Source organism: Phoca vitulina, unplaced genomic scaffold (assembly GCF_004348235.1).
Source record: "Phoca vitulina isolate PV1807 unplaced genomic scaffold, GSC_HSeal_1.0 scaffold12, whole genome shotgun sequence".
Classification (NCBI taxonomy): domain Eukaryota; kingdom Metazoa; phylum Chordata; class Mammalia; order Carnivora; family Phocidae; genus Phoca; species Phoca vitulina.
Genome location: NW_022589715.1, coordinates 23,487,758 through 23,511,188, shown reverse-complemented (window position 1 = coordinate 23,511,188; position 23,431 = coordinate 23,487,758). Strand labels below are relative to the sequence as shown.

Here is a 23,431-nt window from a genome sequence, read left to right as displayed (position 1 = left end):
TCCTTGATTTCTTTCATCAGAGTTTTATAGTTTGCCTCATATAGATTTTGTACATATTTGGTTAAATTTATACCTAAGTGCTTTAATTTGGGGGGTGCTAGTGTAAATGGTATTGTGTTTTAAATTTCAGATTCCAGTTGTTCATTGTTGGTATATAGGAAAGTGAATGACTTTTGCTCTGTTTTTTTAATGTCCAAGAATCATTCATAGGGGACGCCTTGGTGGCTCAGTTGGTTAAGCAGCTGCCTTCGGCTCGGGTCATGATCCTGGGGTCCTGGGATTGAGTCCTGCATTGGGCTCCCCGCTCAGCAGGGAGCCTGCTTCTCCCTCTGCCTGTCACTCCTTCTGCTTGTGCTCTCTCTCTGACAAATAAATAAAATCTTTAAAAAAAATCATTTATAGAATATCTACTTTTTTGAAAATGGAGTATTGGAGTCTAATTATTGTTGAATTGTCCATTTTTCCTTCATTTCTTTCAGTTTTTACTGGGGGCTCTGATGTTAGGTGCATATGGATTTTTAATATGCATTCTTGGTAGATTGACTTTTATCATTGTGAAATGTTCCTGTTTATCTTGAGTAATTTTTTTTGTTTTAATATGTTTTTTAAAAAAATATTTTAAAATTTTAATTCCAGTATAGTTAATATACAGTATTACATCTGTTTTAGGTGTACAGTATAATGATTCAACAATTCTATACATTACTCAGTGCTCTTCATGATTAGTATGCTCTTAATCCCCTTCCCCTATTTCATGTACTATTTGTGGATGGTGTAAGAAAGTGGTCCAGTTTCATTCTTTTGCATGTAGCTGTCCAGTTTTCCCAACACCATTTGTTGATATTCTTGCCTCCTTTGTCAAACATTAACTGATCATATAATCAATTTATATTTGTTATTAATATTATATTATTTCTTGGCTCTCTGTTTTGTTCCATTGATCTATGTATTGTTTTTTTTTGTTGGTTTTTTGTTTTTTGTTTTTTTTGGTGCCAGTACCATACTGTTTTGATTTTTATAGCTTTGCAGTATATCTTGAAATCTGGGATTGTGATACCTCCAGTTTTGTTCATCTTTTTCAAGATTGCTTTGGCTATTTGGAGTCTTTTGTGGTTCCATACAAATTTTAGGATTATTTGTTCTAGTTCTGTGAAAGATGTTGCTGGTATTTTGATGGGGAGTGCATTAAATCTGTAGATTTCTTTGGGTAGTATGGACATTTTAATAATACTGGTTCTTCTAATCCATGAGCATGGAATATCTTTCCATTTGTGTTGTCTTCAATTTCTTTCATCGGTGTTTTTTTTTTTAAGATTTTTTTTTTTTTGACAGAGACAGTGAGAGAGAGAACACAAGCAGGGGGAGTGGGAGAGGGAGAAGCTGGCTTCCCGCAGAGCAGGGAGCCCGATGCGGGATTTGATCCCAGGACCCTGGGATTATGACCTGAGCCCAAGGCAGACACTTAACGACTGAGCCACCCAGGCGCCCCCAGTGTTTTATAGTTTTCAGAGTACCAAGTCTTTTACCTCCTTGGTTAAATTTATTCTTAAGCATTTTATTATGTTTTAATATGTTTCATCTTGATATTACTATAGCCACTTTACCTCTTTTTTGATTATTTGCATAGTAAATCTTTTTTATCTATCCTTTAATTTTCAGCCTGTTTGTCTTTTTGGGCCTAAAGTGTGTCTCCTATAGACAGCATACAGTTGAATCTTCTTTTTCATGCAGTCTAACACAACATATGCCTTTGATTGGATTATTTAGTTCACTCACATTTAGTGTTATTGATATGTTTGGATTTATTTCTATTTAACTTTTTATTTTCTGTATGTCTCATGTCTGTTTTGTTCCTTTAGTCCTTCTTATATTGCCACCTTCTGTGTTAAGTAGATAATTTTCTCTTATTTTATTCTAATTTTTAAAATTATAATTCTTGAGTTATTTTTAGGGCTTACAGTATGCATATTAACTTATCAGAATCTGCTTCAGATTCATTAGGACTTAGTTCCAATAACATATAGAAACTTTATGCCCATATAGGTCCATTCTCTATCCCTTTTTAATGCTATTACTGTGAGGCATAGGTCTGTATGTGTTACATACTCAGCAATACATTGTTATAGTTAAAACTTCATAAAATCTTGGGTTTTTTGGGGCGCCTGAGTGGCTCAGTCAGTTAAGCGTCTGCCTTCAGCTCAGGTCATGATCCCAGGGCCCTGGGATCGAGCCCTGCATTGGGCTCCCTGCTCAGCAGAGAGCCTGCTTCTCCCTCTCCCTCTGCCTGCCATTCTGACTATCTGTGCTCTCTATCTCTCTGTCAAATAAATAAATAAGTAAAATCTTTAAAAAAAAATAATAATAATGGCTAACATTTAAAAAAAATCTTAGGTTTTTTTGAAGAATCTGGCAGAAGGGAGAATAACAATTATATATTTGTAGAGATTGATATATTAACCTTCTTATTTTCCCTTTTTTACACTCATTTCTTCCCTTTTGAGTTATTATCTGGTGTCATTTCCTTACTACATTGTGACTCTATTCCTGTTATCTCCTTTGTGCTGTCATTATCAAATGTATTTCTATGTTATAGCCCAACAGTACAATTATATATATATATATTGTTTCATACAGTTGCTTTTTATTTTTATTTTTTAAAATATTTTATTTATTTATGTGAGACAGAGAGAGCACAAGTGGGGAGGAGGATCAGAGGGAGAGGGAGAAGCAGATTCCCCACTGAGCAGGGAATCTGACACAGGACTCTGTCCCAGGACCCTGAGATCATGATCTGAGCCGAAGGCAAACTCCCAGCTGATTGAGCCACTCAGGTGCCCCTACAGTTGCTTTTTTAAATCAGTGGAAGGAAGAAGGGAAAAGAAATACGCAGTTATACTGTCTTTTGCAAGTACCTGCAAAATTGCTTTGATTGGCTCTTTTTGTTGTTTTCCATAAATTTGAATTACTCACTGGTGTCACTTGCTTTCAGCCTGAAGAACTTCCCTTAGTAATTCCTGTAAAACCAGATTGTGATCAACAAATCTTCTGTTTCATCTGGGGCTTAAATTTTTTTTCTTTGTTTTTTTTGTACTTTTATTATTATTTATTTATTTTTAAGTTAACATATAATGTATTATTGGTTTTGTTGACTGTTTCCTTTGCTGTGCAAAAGCTTTTTATCTTGATGAAGTACCAATAATTCATTTTTGCCTTTGTTTCCCTTGCCTTTGGAGACGTGTCTAGCAAGAAGTTGCTGTGGTCGAGGTCAAGAGGTTGCTGCCTGTGTTCTCCACTAGGATTTTGGTGGATTCCTTTCTTACATTTAGGTCTTTCATCCATTTTGAGTCTATTTTTGTGTATGGTGTAAGGAAATGGTCCAGTTTCATTCTTCTACATATGGCTCCAATTTTTCCAACACCATTTGTTGAAGAGACTGTCTTTTTTCCATATATTCTTTCCTGCCTTGTCGAAGATTCATTGACCATAGAGTTGAGGGTCTGTTTCTGGGCTCTCTATTCTGTTCCTTTGATCTGTGTGTCTGTTTTTGTGCCAGTACCATACTGTCTTGATGATGACAGCTTTGTAATAGAGCTTGAAGTCCGGGATTATGATGCCATCAGCTTTGGCTTTCTTTTTCAATATTCCTTTGGCTATTCAGGGTCTTTTCTGGTTCCATACAAATTTGAGGACTATTTGTTCCAGCTCTGTGAAGAAAGTTGATGGTATTTTGATAGGGATTGCATTGAATGTATAGATTGCTCTAGGTAGCATAGACATTTTCACAATATTTGTTCTTCCAATCCATGAACATGGAACGTTTTTCCATTTCTTTGTGTCTTCCTCAATTTTTCATGAGTGTTCTGTAGTTTTCTGAGTACAGATCCTTTGCCTCTTTGATTATATTTATTCCTAGGTATCCTATGGTTTTGGGTGCAATTGTAAATGGGATTGACTCCTTAATTTTCACTTTCTTCTGTTTCATTGTTAGTGTATAGAAATGCAACTGAGTTCTAGCAATTTTGGAGTGGAGTCTTTTGGGTTTTCCACATAGAGTATCATGTCATCTGTGAAGAGTGAGAGTTTGACTTCTTTCTTTGCCAATTTGGATGCCTTTTATTTCTTTTTGTTGTCTGATTGCTGAGGCTAGGACTTCTAGTACTATGTTGAACAGCAGTGTTGATCGTGGACATCCCTGCTGTGCTCCTGACCTTAGGGGAAAAGCTCTGTTTTTCCCCACTGAGAATGATATTTGCTGTGGGCTTTTTGTATATGGCTTTTATGATATTGAGGTATGTTCCCTCTACCCCTACACTGTGAAGAGTTTTAATCAAGAAAGGATGCTGTACTTTGTCAAGTGCTTTTTCTGCATCTACTGAGAGGATTCTATGGCTCTTGTCCTTTCTTTTATTAATGTAATGTATCACATTGATTGATTTGTGGATGTTGAACCACCCTTCCAGCCCAGGAATAAATCCCATTTGGTTGTGGTGAATAATCCTTTTAATGTACTGTTGGATCCTATTGGCTAGTATCTTGGTGAGAATTTTTTTTTTTTTTAAAGATTTTATTTATTTATTTGACAGAGAGAGAGTTAGCGAGAGCAGGAACACAAGCAGGGGGAGTGGGAGAGGGAGAAGCAGGCTTCCCGCGGAGCAGGGAGCCCGATATGGGGCTCGATCCCAGGACCCTGGGATCATGACCTGAGCCGAAGGCAGACGCTTAATGGCTGAGCCACCCAGGCGCCCCGGTGAGAATTTTTGCATCCATGTTCATCAGAGAAATTGGTTTGTAATTCTTTTTTCGTGGGATCTTTGTCTGGTTTTGGGATCAAGGTAATGTTGGACTCATGGAAAGAGTTTGGAAGTTTTCCTTCCATTTTGATTTTTTGGAACAGCTTCAGAATTAATTCTTCTTTAAATGTTTGTTAGAATTCCCTTGGGAAGCCATCTGCCCTGGGCTCTTGTTTTTTGAGATTTTTGATTACTGCTTCAATTTCCTTGCCAGTTATGAGTCTGTTCAGGTTTTCTTTTTCTTCCTGTTTCAGTTTGGGTAGTTTATACGTCTCTAGGAATGCATCCATTTCTTCCAGATTGCCTAATTTGTTGGCATATCCTTGCTCATAATATGTTCTTATAATTGTTTGTATTTCTTCTGTGTTGTTGGTTGCGATCCCTCTTTCATTTATAATTTTTTTTTTTTTAATTTGGGTCCTTTTTCTTTTCTTTTTGATAAGTCTCACCAGGGGTTTATCAATCTTATTAATTCTTTAAAAAACCAGCTTCTAGTTTCATTGATCTGTCCTACTGTTCTTTTGGTTTCTGTTTCATTGATTTCTGCTCTAATCTTTATTATTTCTCTTCTCCTCCTGGGTTTAGGCTTTATTTGCTCTTCTTTCTCCAGCTCCTTTAGGTGTTGAGTTAAGTTTTGTATTTGAGACTTTTCTTGTTTCTTGAGAAAGGCTTGTATTGCTGTATACTTCCCTCTTAGGACCACTTTTCCTGCATCCCAAAGATTTTGAACAGTTGTGTTTTCATTTTCATTTGTTTCCATGAATTTTTAAAATTCTTCTTTAATTTCCTGGTTGACCCATTCATTCTTTAGTAGGATGCTCTTTAGTTTCCATGTATTTGAGTTCTTTCCAAATTTCCTCTTGTGATTGAGTTCAGGTTTCAAAGCATTGTGGTCTGAAAATATGCAGGGAATGATCCCAATCTTTTGGTACCGGTTGAGACCTGATTTGATCCAGGATGTGATCTATTCTGGAGAATGTTCCATGTGCACTAGAGAAGAATGTGTATTCTGTTGCTTTAGGATGGAATGCTCTGAATATTTCTGTGAAGTCCATCTGGTCCAGTGTGTCACTCAAAGCCCTTGTTTCCTTGTTGATCTTCTGCTTAGATGATCTATTGCAGTGAGTAGGGTGTTAAAGTCCCCTATTATTATTCTATCAGTGTGTTTCTTTAATTTTGTTATTAATTGGTTTATATAATTGGCTGCTCCCATGTTAGGGGCATAAATATTTACAATTGTTAGATCTTCTTGTTGGATAGACCCTTTAATTATGATATAGCGTCCTTCCTCATCTTTTATTACAGTCTTTGGCTTAAAATCTAATTTGTCTGATATAAGGATAGCTACCCCAGCTTTCTTTTGATGTCCATTAGCATGGTAAATGGTTTTCCACCCTCTCACTTTCAATCTGGAGGTGTCTTTGGGTCTAAAATGAGTCTCTTGCAGACAGGATATTGATGAGTCTTGTTTTTTATCCAGTCTGATATCCTGTGTCTTTTGATTCGGGCTTTTAGCCCATTTACATTCAGAGTAACTATTGAAATATATGAATTTAGTGCCATTGTATTACATTTAAAGTCACTGTTTCTGTATATTGTCTCTGTTCCTTTCTGGTCTTTGTTACTTTTGGGCTCTCTCTTTGCTTAAAGGATCCCCTTTAATATTTCTTGCAGGGCAGGTTTAGTGGTCACAAATTATTTTATTTTATTTTTTTCATTACATCATGTGCCCTCCTTTATTAACATATAATGTATTATTTGTTTCCTGAGTACAGGTCTGTGATTCATCAGTCTTACACAATACACAGCGCTCACCACAACATATACCCTCCTCAATGTCCATCACCTAGCCACCGTGTTCCCCCCAGCCACCTCCGCTCGAGCAACCCTCTGTTTGTTTCCCGAGATTAAGAGTCTCATGTGGTTTCTCTCCCTCTCTGGTTTCATCTTACTTCATTTTTTCTTCTCTTCCCCTCTGATCTTCTGCTTGTTTCTCAAATTCCACATATCAGTGAGATCACATGATAATTGCCTTTCTCTGACTTATTTTGCTTAGCATAATACCCTCTAGTTCTATTCACGTTGTTGGTTTTTTTTTGATGGCTGCGTAATATTCCATTGTATATATATACACCACATCTTTATCCATTCATCTGTCGATGGACATCTGGGTTCTTTCCATAGTTTGGCTATTGTGGACATTGTTGCTATAAACATTGGGGTGCAGGTGCCCCTTTGGATTACTACATTTGTATCTTTGGGGTAAATCCCTAGTAGTGCAATTGCTGGGTCGTAGGGTAGTTCTGTTTTCAACTTTTTGAGGAACCTCCATACTGTTTTCCTGAGTGGCTGCACCAGCTTGCATTCCCACACAAATTCTTTTAGTTTCTGTTTGTCCTGGAAGCTTTTTATCTCTCTTTCTATTTTGAATGACTCCTAGCTGGATAAAGTATTCTTGGATGCATATTTTTCTCATTTAGCACCCTGAGTATATCATGCCAGTCCTTTCTGGCCTGGCACATCTCTGTGGATAGGTCTGCTGCCAGTCTGATGTTTCTGCCCTTATAGGTTATTGTCCTAAGCTGCTTTCAGGATTTTCTCTTTGTCTCTGAGATTTGCATGTTTCACTATTATATGTCAGGGTGTTGAGCTATTTTTATTGATGTTGAGGGGGGTTCTCGGTGCCTCCTGGAGTTGAATGCCTGTTTCCTTCCCCAGGTTAGGGAAGTTCTCTGCTATAATTTTTTCCAATATACCTCCTACCCCCTCCTCCTTTTCTCTTCTTCTGGGATCCCACTTCTAGTATTATTTTGCTTTATGGTATCACTTATCTCTCGAATTCTACCTTTGTGATCCAGTAGTTGTTTATCTTTTTCTCAGCTTCTTTATTCTCCATCATTTGGTCTTCTATATCACTAATTCTTCTGCCTCATTTATCCTGGCAGTTAGAGCCTCCATTTTTTATTGCGTCTCATTAATAGCCTTTTTGATTTTGACTTGATTAGATTTTAGTTCTTTTGTTTCTCCAGAAAGGGATTCTCTGTGTCTTCTATGCTTTTTCCAAGCCCAGGTAGTATCTTTTTTTTTTTTTTTTTAAAGATTTTATTTATTTGACAGAGAGAGACATGGCGAGAGAGGGAACACAAGCAGGGGGAGTGGGAGAGGGAGAAGCAGACTTCCTGTGAGACAGGGAGCCCAATGCGGGGCTTGATCCCAGGACCCTGGGGTCATGACCTGTGCCGAAGGCAGATGCTTAATGACTGAGCCCCCCAGGCGCCCCCCAGGTAGTATCTTTATAATCATTTTTCTGAACTCTAGTTCTGACATCTTACTTATATCTGTACTGATTAGGTCCCTGGCAGTCAGTACTGCCTCTTGTTCTCTTTTTTGAGGTGAGTTTTTTCCATCTTGTCATTCTGTCTTGTAGAAAGTGGACTCATTTCTATTTGTAGAGTTGCAGCTATTCTTTTTTTAGATCTCTGGTTGAGTTTGCAGGTGTTCAGAATGATATGATAGCTATCTAGCTGAATTCCTGGGACCAGACGAAACTAAGGTCTCCTACTCCTCCACCGTCTTGGACTATCTCTTGCCTTTTCTTTCTTTTTTTTTTTTTTAATGTATGCCTTTACAGCTGTAAATTTCCCTTTAGCACTGCTTTTGGCATCCCATAAGTTCTGGTATTTTGTATCTTCATACTCATTTGTGTCAAAGTTTTTTTTATTTTCCCTTGTTTGACCTATTGGTTTTTTAAAGAGTGTGGTGTTTAATTTCCATATATTTGTGGAAATTTCCAGTTTTTTCTGTGCTATTGATTTCTGGTTTCATTCCATTGTGATTGGAAAAGACACTGTATGTCAGTCTTCTTGAGTTTGTTAAGACTTTTGTGGCCTAACATGTTCTAGCCTAAAGAATGTTCCATATGTACAAAAAAATGTATATTCTGCTGTTTTTGGGTGGATTGTTCTGTATATATGTATTAGGTCCAGTTGTTGTATAGTGTTGTTCAGTTCTTCTATTTTCTTATTGTTCTTCTGTATGTTAGTTTTATGCATTATTGAAAGTTAGGTATTGAAGTCTTTTAATATATTGTGTTGCTGTGTATTTTTTCTCCAAGTCTTTTTTTTTTTTAGAGATTTTATTTATTATTTGACAGAGACACAGCGAGAGAGGGAACACAAGCAGGGGGAGTGGGAGAGGGAGAAGCAGGCCTCCCGCGGAGCAGGGAGCCCGATGTGGCGCTTGATCCCATGACCCTGGGATCATGACCTGAGCCAAAGGCAGACGCCTAACGACTGAGCCACCCAGGCGCCCCTCTCCAAGTCTTTAAAAATTTGCCTCATTGATTTGGGAGCTCTGGGGTTGTGTGCATAAATAGTTGTAATTGCTTTATCTTCTTGGTGATTTGACCCTTTTATGATTTTAATCTTTTTCGTCTGAATTTGTAATAGGTACTCCTGTGCTCTTTTGGTTACTATTTGCATGGAATATCCTTTTCCATCCTTTTACTTTCAGCCTATATGTGTCCTTAGATCTTAAGTGTTTATCTTATAGGCAGCTTATATTTGGAAGACTACTAACCTTTAATATTAAAAACTTACTCAGGGAAGGGCTCTTTCAAACTGTTAATTTATACCAAAAAACATTTAATCTCAGATGAAGAGCTGATGACACCTGCTTAGTTTTGAAGCATTCATCTTAAGAATCTTCAAGTATTTGGGTTATATTCAGAGGCAATAGTGGGAAAGTTGATCAAACATATAGGAATGTGTTAGAAATTAGTTTTCTTGACGACGTCTAAACAGATAGGTGATAAAAATAGGAAGTCTGGGGAATGGACTTTTTAATAAGAATTTTTCTTTTAACATTTAATTTTAATTTTTAGGTTTTCTTTAAACTGATAAAAGTGAGGGGTAATGTTCGTTTTATCACACATTGGGTTAGTTCTCAAAGTGTTAGTTTCTTAATATTTTATCGTTCATTAGTTTCCTACAGATATTCTAATGAATTGAACTCTCTTTTTTTATAAGCTGTTGTGAAGCAACTCTTTTCAAAGGCAAGACCCCTTGGTCCACAACCAGCATTATTTAGCTTCGGTGACTAGCCATTTTGAACATTTATGTTGGCATTCTTTCCTGGAGGGCTCAAAGAAGGCTGTGCCAGAACATTGGCTGTATTGTTACATATTTAAGGATTTCAGACTGCCAGAATGCATTTGAAAAACCTCTTGGAAGAATTGATATCTTAGAAATCTCTTTAGTTATTGAATAGATTTTAAATAAGCTGGCCTTTCTGTGACCAAAAACATAGTGTTATAAGTTCCCTCTGTAAAAATGTTTTGTTAGTGTAGTAACAGTGTTTTAAATCTGGAAAAAATCTGATGGCCTTGGATTTCCTTCAGAGGCTCTTTCACATTTGTGGTTATTAATATTTTGTTAGCGTTCGTCTTTTCTTGGCTTATAACTGCCTGTTTTATTTTTATAACTTCCCTTTTAATGGACATTGTGGGTTTATATCTTTGAGGATCTGAGATACTCATTTTAAAGTTTTTTGAAAATATAGTTTGTAATTGCATTTTTAGTAGGAGTGTTTTTTTGTTTTCTCTTTTGATGTATCCTTCACTACCTGGTGTTTTTGTGGTTGTCTTTACTTTGCTCCTTGTGGCTGCTTTTTTAAAAAAGAGGTCTTATATTGAAGCTTTGGATTTTTATTATCCAGGAATATTGGAGAAAATCTCAGGAACCAGTCCTGAACCAGTGGGTGACTTGACCCAGCTCATTTTTGTTTGATTGCCTTGGATCTTTTCCATTTGCATTGCTTCAGCCTTGAGCTATAGTCACAGCTTTTATTGCTGCCTTTCACAGTTGAGGGAGCCCTGCTCCAACCCCTGACCTCACAGAATGAGCCTGATGTTTGTTCCCACTGTCCGCACTATGAGTTGATTTTAGCCCCTATTATTAGAGTTCATTTCTTAGGTGTCTCAAATAGTAAGATTTTAAAATAAGTAACTTGCTTTTTTCTGCTTGCTTTTATTTCTTGAGGTTAAGGAACTGCCATGGTTTATTGGAAAGTACGTTGAGTTCTAACTGGATAACCTTAAGACTCTTTTTTAATTTTTTTAAAGATTTATTTATTTGAGAGAGAGAGAGAGCATGCATGTGTGAGGGCAACCTGAGGGGTGGGCAGAGGGAGAGAGAGAATCCCAAGCAGACCCTGTGCTAAGCACAGAGCCTGACACCAGACTGGATCTTACGACCCTGAGGTCATGACCTGAGCTGAAAGGAAGAGTCGGATTCTTAACCAACTGAGTCACCCAGGCGCTCCTGTTTTTTTATTTTTAAGTGAAGGTAGAAATTCAGAAAGTGGTTGTGGAGTTGAAATGTTATATATATATTTGGGCAGTGGTTGTGGAGTTGAAATGTTTTATATATATACACATATATATGTATGTATATATTTATGAAAGTGTATGTATATATATATGTATGTAAATATTTATGAAAGTGCTTTAGAATCTGAGAAGTATAAGCTAAAGTTTAGATTTTGTTTATTATTATTTAATAACAGTGATTTTGTTACTACTCTATTTAAATCTGCTTTTGATTTTCAGGTTGTTCCATTGACCTGTCATGTATGGCAACAGCCACTATATCAAGGCAATAGTGGGACACAGATTTCTGATACTACTGTGGTCTCTGTGGAAAAAACAGCTCGGTGGAGGTCTAAGGCTGATCAGGTCTGTCTTGTGTAACTGGCAAACTATTTTTCTTTTCATAAGCAGCATGAGAAATTCTGATTTAGCTGTTAAGAATAGTAAGAGGTGAATTACTTTAATATTCCATTTTTCTAATAGATCTTTAACAATTTTAATTATAGAGAATAGTATTTCAGTTTCTTTTTTGTCTCAGGACTCCTTTACATTCTTCATAGGTATTTTAAGCATTTTTTGTTCATATGGATTATCTATATTGATATTTAGCTTACTAGAAATTAAAACATTTAAAAATATTAAAATAATAAACCCATTATATATTAGCATAAATAATGTATTTTTAAAATGAAAACTATTTTCCAAGACAAAAAAATTAGTTGAAAGAGTGGCATTGTTTTACATTTTTGCATATCTCTTTAATGTCAGGCGTAATAAAAGATGGTATATTAGACAGGGTTCTCCAGAAAAACAGAACCAATAGGAGACTTACACACACACACACACACACACACACACACACACACACACACACAAAATAAGGAATTTGCTCTTGTGATAGCTGAGAATTCTAAGATCTGCAACCTGGAGACCCAGGAGAGCTGATAGTATAGTACAGTCGTAGTCTGAATCCAAAGGCCTGAGAACCAGGAGAACTAATTGGTGTAAGTTCTATTCTGAATCCAAGTCTAAAGGCAGGAGAAGACCTGTGTGCCAGCCTTAAGACCATCAGGCAGAGAGAGTGAATTCTGTTTTGCTCAGCCTTTTGTTCCATTCAGGCCTTTAATGGATTAGATGAGGCTTGCCCACAGTGGAAAGGACAATCTGCTTTACTCAGTCTGTGGATCAAATGTTAATCAGATGTTAATCTAGACATACAGAATAATGTTTAACCAAATATCTGGGCACCTGGTGGCTCAGCCAATTTGACACATAAAATTAACCATCACAATTGGATTCTCATATCTGCTTCTGCATTTAGTCTGTTGGGATACATTGAAGTATGTGAAAAAAAATCTGGCCTTACTTAGATACATAGAAAAGGGAGCTGCACATAGATTTCCTGGAAGAGTGTCTGTGATTGCCAGGGATCTTTGGGCCACACTTTGAGAACCACTGATCTAGAGTATAGTTATAAATTTAGAAGAAATGGAAAACTTGTGAGCAGATAGGAGAGAAGCTTACATATGTTTGTTGGAGGAAAAGTGCAGCCTTATTCATAATGGTTAAATATATAAGGTTGATTATCTAATAACTTGGTTATCAGATTTCTTCTGGTACCTTCAATTCCCCCTGAATTGCAGTGATTATCCATTTGATGCAAGATATGGAGGAAGGAGATTTGCTATCATCAAGGGAAAGAAAGGGGTTAAAAGAAACCTTGACCAGAAAGTGCATAGTACTCTGGGACCATTAAATGAAAGGGGGATTGCAATAGATTGAACTGTATGCCCCCAAATGTGTTAAAGTCCTAATCCCCAGTACTTTAGAATGTGTCCTTATTTAGAAATAGGGTGATTGCAGGTATAACTTAGATGAGGTCATACTGTAGTATGGTAGGCCTTTAATCCAATATAACTGATATCCTCATAAGAGAGGAGAATAGCATGTGAGAGAGACACACACAGGAAGAAGTCAGCCTTGTGAAGACCGAGGCAGAGATTGGAGATATACTGCCACAAGCCAAGGAATGCCTGGGGCTACCTGAGGGTAGAAGAGGTAAGGAAGGATCCTCGCCTAGAGGCTTTGGGTGGAGTGTGGCCCTGCCAACACCTTGATTCCAGACTTCTAGCCTCCAGACCTCTAGCCTGTGAGAAAATAAATTTCTGTTGTTTTGAGCCCCCCAATTTGTGTAACTTTGTTATGGCAGTCCTAGGAAATGAATATATGGATATATCCCAAAATAGTTTCATATTCTCTGAGGACATATTTATGGTAGAGCATGGTCCAAAAATAGGTGTCTTCCTTTTTGTCCCTGTCTTATGATATATATGCCATGAAAAAAAATAAAATATATGTCATGGATAGATCCTGTAGCTCTTTATTTCTGCCTTTATGCCTGGGTTCCTCAGTGTAGCTGGAGCATTATGCCACTTTCTTATTTCCTCCCCTCTTTTCTCCTTGTTATTCTGTTCATTCATCTTTGTTGCTGTTGTCTGAGTTACCTCTCTTTATTCATTGAAAACTATAGCTTTTGTTACACTATGTTCAGTTTCTTTCACTTCAGCTTATATTAACCATGTAGTGCCTAAAACACCTGGATCTTTGATCTAACCTTCACAGATCTTTTCCTCCATTTCTCCTCCTAAACTGCTACCCCTACTAGGTTACTCATCCCATGGTCACAGTCTAGACCATGTCACCTCCAGCAGCTTGAGTACAAATGTCTCATCCTCTCTTCCCCTCCAGCTACTGTTTGGTTTAATATTCTGCTCCCTGGTAAATGAAATTTTCAAGAATTTTCTCTCTCCATTTCCTGCTATGTTAACCTCATTGATGTAGAATTTAAATACAGCAATCCTCACTCTTTTAGGTATACAGTTTGATGAGCTTTGACAAATATATACAGTCATATAACCACTACCACATTTGAGATATACAAGATTGCCATGACCCCAGAAAAGTTCCCTTGTGCCTCACTATAATCAATCATCTCCCCATCCTTAGTCCCTGGCAACCACTGATCTGATTTTTGTCCTTATAGTTTTGCCCTTTCAGAATTAAAGTGTATAGGTTTTCAAATCTGGCTTCTTTCACTTAGCACGTGCTTTTGAGATTTATCCATATTGTTGTATGAATCAAGTTGGTTCTTTTTAATTTTTTATTGCTGAGTAGTATTCCATACAGGTGAAGGTTTTTGGTAGAGAAATGGTTTCATTCTCTTGGTAAATAGTTAGGAATGAGATTGCTGGCTGATAAAGTAATTGTATGTTTAATGTTATGAGAAAGTGCTAAACTGTTTTCCAAAGTGGCTGTGCCATTTTGCCTTACCTCATAATATATGAGAGTTCTAGTGGATTTGCATCCTTGCCAGTTCTTGGTATTGCCAGTTGTTTTGTTTTAAAATTTTTAGCCATTTTACACATAGGAGTATTATGGTGTCTCATTGTGGTTTTACTATGCATTTTCCTAATGACTAATGATATTGTACATCTTTTTGTGTGCTTATTTGCCACCCATGTTTCTTCTTTAATGTAGGGTCTTTTAAAATCTCTTCCCCATTTTTAATGGCTTATTTATTCCATTTGTTGAGTTTGGAAGTTCTTTATAAATTCTAGATGCAACTTTATCAAATGCATATTTTGCAAGTATTTTTTCCCACTCTATGGCTTTTCTTTGAATTCTGTGTATCGGGATGCCTGGGTGGCTCAGTCGGTTAAACGTCTGCCTTCAGCTTAAGTCATGATCCCAGGGTCCTGAGATTGAGCCCCGTATCGGGCTTCCTGCTCAGTGGGATGTCTGCTTCTCCCTCTGCCTGCCACTCCCCCTGCTTGTGCTCTCTCTCTGACAAATAAATGAATAAAATCTTAAAAAAAAAAAAAAAACACATAAAAAATGAATTTTATGTATCTTTTGAAGAACAGAAGCTTTGATTTTGGTGAAGTTGGTGTATAGATTTTGGATTTTTTTTATGGTTTGTATTCTTGTGTTCTGAGAAATTTTTTCCTAATCCTATGCCACAAAGATTTTATCCTATATATTTTTCTAGAACAAGGTTTCTCAACCTTGGCACTTTTGACATTTTGGGCTAGATAGTTCCTTATTGTGTGGAGCTGTCCTGTATGTTGTAGTGGTTAGCAGCCTCCTTGACCTTTCCCCACTAGATATCAGTAGTAATCCCCCGTGTTGTAACCATGAAACATGTCTCCAAACATTGCCGAATGTCCTGTGGTTGAGGGAAAAGGGAGTGTGAAAATTTTACCCAGTTGTGAACCACTGTTTCTGAAGTTTTATAGTTCTAGTTTTACATTTATTATCTATAATCCATTTTGAGTTGGTTTTTGTATATGATGTGAAGTAAGGGCCCAGCTTTATTTTTTTACATATGAATATTTAATTGTCATTTCAACACCATTTGCTGAAAATACTATCTTTTTGTCTAGTGCTTCCTTGGCATCGTTATCAAAAACAGATTGACTGTATATGTGTTGGTCTATTTCTGGACTCTATTCCATTGATTTATATGTCTGTCATGCCAATCCCACACTCTTAATTATTATACTGTCTTGAAATCAGGTAGTGTGAGTTCTCACACTTTGTTCCTCTTTTGAAAAATGGTTTTGTTTATGTTAGATTCTTTTAATTTCTGTATAAATGTTAGAATCAGCTTGTCTATTAAAAAAGCCTGCTGGAATTTTGATTTAGATTGCCTTGAGTCTATACATCAATTTGGAGAGAATTGACATCTTAATAATATTTGAGTTCTCTAATCCACAAACACAACGGTTCTTTCAGTTTCATTTAGGTGTTTAATTTTTTCATCAGTGTTTTGTTGTCTTCGGTGTACCAAACTTAACACGTTTGTGTTAGACTGACCTTTTTCTTTTATTTAAAAAACATTGCTTTTATTAAGGTGTAATTAATTTTATTGATGTTTTTAAAAATTTCAATTTCCTATTGATTGCAAGTATATGAAGATATAAATGACTATATTGAACTTGTATCCTGTGACCTTGCTAAGCACATTTACTGGTTTTAGGAGTAGCTCTTTTGTAGATTTTTTTAGGACTTTTTTATTTTTATTTTTTGAGAGAGGGAGAGAGAGCAGAGAGGGGCAGAAGGAGAGAGAGAATCCCAAACAGGCTCCACACCCAGCAGAGAGTCTGCTGGGGCTCGATCACATGACCCTGAGATCATGACCTGAACTGAAATCAAGAGTCAGACGCCTCATCAGCTGAGTCACCCAGGCGCCCCTAGGACTTTCTAAGTAGACAATTATATCAACTGTATTTTTTTCCTTTTTAATATATGTACCTTATATCACCGGTTAGGATCTACTTATTATTTTACTTAATCTACTTTGTGTTCTGACCTCAACTCTGTGAAAGCAAGTTTTGCCAACATTTATATAGCTGAATACAGTGAGCACTTTTCTGTCCTCATTTTAACTGCAATAAATAGCTTTGACACTGTTAACCATTGCATAACTTCTTAAAATCATTTCCTTTCTTAGCTTCTACTAGTTTTCTTTCTACTCTTCTGCTATTCTTAGTTTCCTTTGCTGCTTTATCTCCCCCGCCCCGTTAAACTTTGAAATCAAAGGTTGCAAGCTGTGGGCCTGAATAATGGCCAAATGTGGTTTTCAGGGGAAAAAAAAAATTTTTTTGGCACAGTGTTTTTAAAATTTTGAAATAGAATACTTTAAAGTGTGTATGCAGTGCGTATTTGGCCACAGGTCCCACCACTCTAATTCCAGGTGGATTTACTCATTTCTGTTAACCTCCCTGGCCCTGTACACATTTGAGTTTTTGACTTCTGCTTGAAGTGTTGGGATGTTTTATTTCTCATCTAGATCTGGGGGGTTAAATATATCTGTATACTTAAAAATCCAAATTTATATCTCTAATCTTTATTTCTTCCTCAAAATGTGTTTATGTCAAAAACATTAGAGATTTGAGGGCCTTTTTATATTGATTAAAAAGGTATAACACAAGCAACCATTGTTTGATAGAAACAGCAATAAAATTATACAGAAACTTGTGACCAGCACCAGGTGTTGTATGTAAGTATTAAATCACTAAATGGTACACCTGAAACTAATATTACACTGTATGTTAACTGAGATTTTTTTTTTATGATTTTATTTATTCATGAGAGAGAGAGAGAGAGAGGCAGAGGCAGAGAGAAAAGCAGGCTCCCCATGGAGCAGGGAGCCCAATGTGGGACTCGATCCCAGGACCCTGGGATCATGACCTGAGCTGAAGGCGGACGCCCAACCGACTGAGCCACCCAGGTGTCCCTGTTAACTGAGATTTAAATAAAAACTAAAAACTTTAAAAAAAAAGAAAAAGAAAAAAAACCTCAAGAGAAGGAATGTTGAACAGGGATGTTTTATAACTTTATTTTATGATGGGAAATTATAAATATGTTTGCTTGGGGAGAGGAATGATTTAGTAGAGAGGGAAAATGGATGAAAGCAGGAGAATCATATAGGAAGGCAGTTGTTGAAAAGAATGGAATGAGATGGGAAGGCCTTTGGTAGGTACAGAGACTTTTTTAAGTCACAAGGTAAAAATGGGGTTGTAGATCTGGTGATAGGAAGATAAGGAAGTTCCATCTCCTGCTCTTCACTTAATTGAAGTAGGAGATGAGGTCATCAGTTGAAAATGAGGAAGGAGAGTTCAGTAGTTCTGAGGAGAGAAAGTGAAGTCATTTTAGCAAGTCAGTTTACTAGGAAAATATAGTAGGATTTCTAGGCAATGCTGAGTGCCCTTGAGGTTTAATGTCTTCAATTTAAGGGAAAAACCATTTGGGTTTGTGCTTTACTCAGTGATGTGCTGGTGTTTAGATTCAGATAAGGAGAAGGTTCAACTAGAGAACTGAGCTTTTACCAGGCAAATAGGATAGTGGGAGAAAAGGGCAGGGAAGTTAAAGATGTTTGCAAGGCAGTGGTTATAAGGATGACTATGAACTTTCAGAGTGGTAAAGAGGGAAATACAGGAAAGAAAGGAATTATGAGAAGTGTTAATGTGATAGGATAATTGTCTTAATGAGGTTAAAGAATTACTGAAGTTGAGCTAGAGTAGTGATCTGATGAGGCCAGAGGATGGGCAGGAGAGCCAACAGATACCTGTCTCTTTGGAGTGAGGAATAAACAATGGGACCAGGCTCAAACCATGCTCAAGGAGGCTGAGAGATGAGTTGGGGACTAGAGATTTTTCTGTAGTGAGAGTCACACAATGACTGGAATTCCCCTGCTTTAAAACACTTCTTTGGCTTGCTATGCTCTACAGAATCGAGTACTCTCAAAAGAAAAAATTTAAAATCAATCACCTTTTATTTCCAGGTATTAAAAACCTAAAAAACATGTTTCCAGCAGTGATTTTTATGCTCTAGGTTGGACTAATTTATCCAACATAGCAGGGATTGAGATATTTTGGAATGTCAAAGGTCTACTGTTCTGTAATCCCACAAGCTGTAGATGAGTAGTGTTACTGTTTTAGAATATTACTCCAGTTGTTCTTTTTTCTGCATATATTTATATAACTGATAATAGGTAGTGGATAGTTAACTTACTAAAAGAATAGTTAATTAATGATTTTAAGTAATGGTAATTTTAACTAATAACTTCAAAGATGAAAGTGTTGAGAAAATCATTCTAAATTATAATACATCTTTTTATAGATTTTGGGTTATTTGGGAATAAAAAATTTATATTCTCTTAAGAAAACATTTGAATTGGTTAAGAAAGAAAAGTTCAGTAATAGACTATTTACAAACAATGAAAATCAATAGGTTGGGGTGCCTGGGTGACTCAGTCAGTCAATCATCTGCCTTTGGCTCAGGTCATGATCTCAGGGTCCTGGGATCAAACCCCACATTGGGCTTTGCGCTCGGTGGGGAGTCTGCTTCTCCCTTTCCCTCTGCCCCTCCCCCTGCTCATGCTCATTCTCTCTCTCTCTTTCTCTCTCTGTCTCAAATAAAATCTTAAACAAATATGGGATAAAGTTATGGAATAAGGTTAGAAAACAAAGCAAGGCATTCGAAAATCCTGATTAATCTTAAGACTATATGTGAGTGAAAATGTTAAAGAGTGTGCTAGCAAATATGATTAAAAGTCTGATCTACCACTGCCAAGTAAGGAATGTTGCACTAGAAAGAAATTTATTACAATACATTATCAGACTTAATTGGGGAAAAAAGATACTGTATTATAGTTTGATCAAATTTAGAGTTCATTCCTAATCAAATTAATTAAATATGAAAATAAAAGTGTACTTTCATAGCATGATAGGAAGAATATCTTTATTAACCAATACCAAATTTAAAAGGAAAATGCCGATAAAATTGTTTACCATTAGTCTTTTTTTAATTCAAATTCAGTTAGCCAACATATAGAACATCATTAGTTTCAGATAGTCTTTAATTCAACATTGCTACTTAGCATGGTCTGTGGATTGGCGCCAGTTCATGAATTGGTTGTCAAGAGATAAGTACAAGAATATAGAACTATTTAGAAACTTTTATAAATTTGACAGAGTAATTTTGTTTTTTAGAACTAAAAATCAGACATTTGGCTTTGTGTTTTATATTTTGGGCTTATATATCTTTTAAATTTAATTTTCTAGTTTTTATTTTTTATTAGTTGGTTTATTATTTTTACAGACTTATTGATTACTAATTTTTATTAGTATTTTAATAAAATGTTAGAATTGGAAGTAGGAAAAATTGTTTTTTCCCATAGATAGCTTGAGAAGCTTTGCTCTGAATCTTGCCACTAATGTAAGAGTAAACATTTTGTATCATTATTCATGAATGATGTGATAATCTTACATAATGAGAAGAGCCAAGAGTCCACTAGAAACCAGTATTGCTAATTAAGAATTCAGTAAAGTGGTCACGTGTAGAGCATCTTATAGCTTTAGGTTTGGAAAATCTTTTTCAGTCTTGTAATCAAATTGTAAGATTTCATCATGTAGAACCAAATGTATTGTTATAGTGAAGAGAACTGTTAATGAATAGCAGAAATGCTAGTGATATCACACATTAAAAGATGGGTAGTGATGAGAAGAGGTCTAAAATGTAGTTAATATTGCAAAAAACATACAGAAAGAACAGTTTTACTTTCTCCAAAAACACCATGATGAGAATGTTATCATATAGAAGCTAAATGCTACATGAGTGGATGGATACTTAAATCTAAATATTAATGTATATGGTAACTCAGTTAATGACTTAGCATATTTTCCTTCAAAATTATTGTTTTAGGGAACAGAATCTTGGCATTATCTTCCTCAAGAAATGGACTCTTCCCACACCTTGGATATAACCCAGACCAGGTTTAATATGAGAGAGGAAGGGACCGAAGTGACAGACTTCACCTCTGTGGAGGAAGGTATATTGACCCAACCAGAAAATCAAGTAAAGGAAGCCAAGAGAGGTCTCTTATGTTCGCCGCTGCTAGGTAATGCCTCTTTATTTTTAACTAGTAGTAATAACTCATACTTGTAAAATACTTTTCAGGGACTTTAGGTCTTGCATCTAAATCTCTTCCTTTTCTTTCTTTTCTTTTCTCTTCCTTCCTTCCTTCCTTTAAAGATTATTTATTTATTTTAGAGAGCACGTGAGCGAGCAGGGGGTGGGGAGAAGCAGAGGGAAGAGGGAGAGAGAATCTGAAGCAGACTTCGCATTGATCGTGGAGCCCGACGCAAGGCTCGATCTCTCCACTGAGAGATCATGACCTGAGTCGAAACCAAGAGTCAGATGCTTAACTGACTGAGCAACCTAGGCACCCCTAAATCCTTTCATGAGTTGAGGAGCTCTGTAGAGTCATCCTCAAAGGTATTAGCTTATTTCTGGTTTTCTACACTGGCCAGCTGGTCTAGTTATGTTAAATGTGCACCTGCCCTTCATTATGTCCTATTCCTCACAGAAGGCAGAAAGGTAATAACTTCCTCTCTAGTGAGTATACCTCCTCAGCCATGAATTTGTGGATTTTTTCTTGGGGTAAACTATATATTATCCTTTGACAGCTTCTCTCAGCAATGGAGCCTCCATGATCCTTTAAAAAACAAAACAAATGTTTAAGCTTGCTTCATTAGATTCTTAGAATTAGTTAAGGCATGTTATTCTCAGTTTTCAGACCCCAAAAGTGAGATAAAGAGGTTGAATGACTTGTCTGAGGTAGATCTTACTAGTTTCCTCTGCTTAATATGGAACTGATTTAATAGCTCTTTACTAAAGGTAAACTTTTAAGTACCTCTCAGATTATCAGGGTAGGAGATAGAATTGTGCTATTACTACTTTGGATAGTGTGGATATAGAAGAGTGCTTAACCATTATGGTAATTTCAATTTTTTATGCCTAAATGATAATAAAGGCAATATTATTATTTTTTTGATACATTTAACCATGTATTTAATGATACAGCATAGTGGTACAACTAGTCCTGGAAAAGGTACAAATGTAGACAGTACAAAGTACTCTACAGCTTCCCAAGAGCAATCGCATGGTTTCATTTTTCTTTTGTTTTTCAAACTAAAGATCACAAAGCAACTTAAATAGCCCTAAGTGTCCCTGAAGAGCTACTGTGTGTTGTATAAAGGCTGAGTAATCCCAGCAGTGTCAAGGGGTTACTGTTCAGCTGATGGAGATCACGAGATGATATCTCAGCACTCATAAAACAGAGGATTCAAAACCCAGGGGTGTACATGGAAGTACAGAGCATTAGGACAGTCCTGGAAGTTATCCACAAGGAACGTTAACACCCTGGAGGCCAAAATAACATGACCGAATCAACATTTACAATTCTTGTTCAAGATTCAATCCAATATGTGGGGAAAATTTACCTGGAAACATTCATGCTAATCTAATGATCATTTTCTATTTGGCTCATTCCAAAAATATGGAAGACTTCAAAAATCTCTGGGATCTCTTTTCTTAAACATTTTCAATGCGTATTTATTCTGTACAAAACAAAATGACTATCCTGAATTAGCTATTTCCTAGAAGTATTCCTAAAATGTCAATCCATTTAGTAAGGCACAGTAACAGAAACAGAGCTTTCTTTAAGGTTGCACATTTCAATTCAGAAGAATGAGGGGGAAATTTTGGCCCCTGGGATTTGAAAATATCTTCCAGTTGTAATCTTTGGTATGGATATTTACATGGTGTTCTCTTCCCATTCAAGCTCAACATCACCTTCCATAGCATCCCAAGAGTCCATCTTCTGAAGGGCTGAATAGTTAACAAAACAGATGGGCTGATTACTTCCTTTACTTGATAAGAGATCCAGAATGCATTGGTATAAAAAGATATACTGTGCCAGGTTCTGGACCATGCACATTCTTTCATTTCTCAATTCAGCTACTAATCCATATATATCCACAAAATCGTGGTCATTTATATGTTGTCTTAAGTGGTCCAGAGCAATAAAAACCAGTTCTTCCAACTCCAGCACTGCAGTGAACAATCATGGGTGTGGTGTCATGTGCTCTGCTTGCTCAAACCTGTTTTACAAAGTGAACTAGAGGGGCACTGTTTTCCGGGACCCCATGCTCAGGCCAAGCAGTAAAGTTACACTGTCGAACAGTCATGTAATCTCCATGCCTTTCAATTTTCAGATCCCTGATTGTCCAATCTATTTGAACATCCTCCATTAGCTTCGTAATCACTCTGTCTCCAAAGACGGTAACTGGTTTGTTATCCTCTGGCCAATACTGATGGCATCTGATCCGCCCTTTTTCAGAACACTGCGTTAGCATTACTGATGTTTTCGTTCTGGTTTCCCACACCATTCTCCAGAAATCCCCAACAGTTCCTGGTAATGGACCTTGAGTGGCAATAAATTCATTTGGACATAAGTAGCCCTCCCATTATAGTTCTCCTCCCTTCTTCCTCTAGCACCCTGAGATGTTCCATTTGTAGATGGCCTCTGTCTTTTGCTCCTGGAACAAGTGTTCATGAACTTTCAGATGGAGGTGCCATGGAACAAAACTGGGAAGGCAGAGGAAATTGATGCATCAGACTTTTCTTTTTTTTTTTTATTATGTTATGCTAATCACCGTACAATTACATCATTAATTTTTGATGTAGTGTTCCATGATTCATTGTTTGCATATAACACCCGGTGCTCCATGCCGAACGTGCCCTCTTTAATACCCATCACCAAACCCATCCTCCCACCCCCCTTCCCTCTAGAACCCTCAGTTTGTTTTTCAGAGTCCATTGTCTCTCATGGTTCATCTCCCCCTCCAATTTCCCCCCCTTCATTTTT

At 36.7% G+C, this 23,431-nt stretch overlaps 1 protein-coding gene across 8 annotated transcripts in view; it reads left to right on the top strand.

Annotated features, from left to right (window-relative positions):
- The window catches only part of ALMS1 (ALMS1 centrosome and basal body associated protein), a 190,092-nt gene that overhangs the window by 14,576 nt on the left and 152,085 nt on the right, over window positions 1-23,431 (top strand). For all 8 annotated transcript variants that reach the window (XM_032410684.1, XM_032410690.1, XM_032410686.1 and 5 more), the window contains exons 2-3: window positions 11,398-11,523; window positions 20,425-20,620. In XM_032410684.1, coding sequence (XP_032266575.1) covers window positions 11,398-11,523; window positions 20,425-20,620 — 322 coding nt within the window. The remainder of the gene's footprint in view (window positions 1-11,397; window positions 11,524-20,424; window positions 20,621-23,431) is intronic.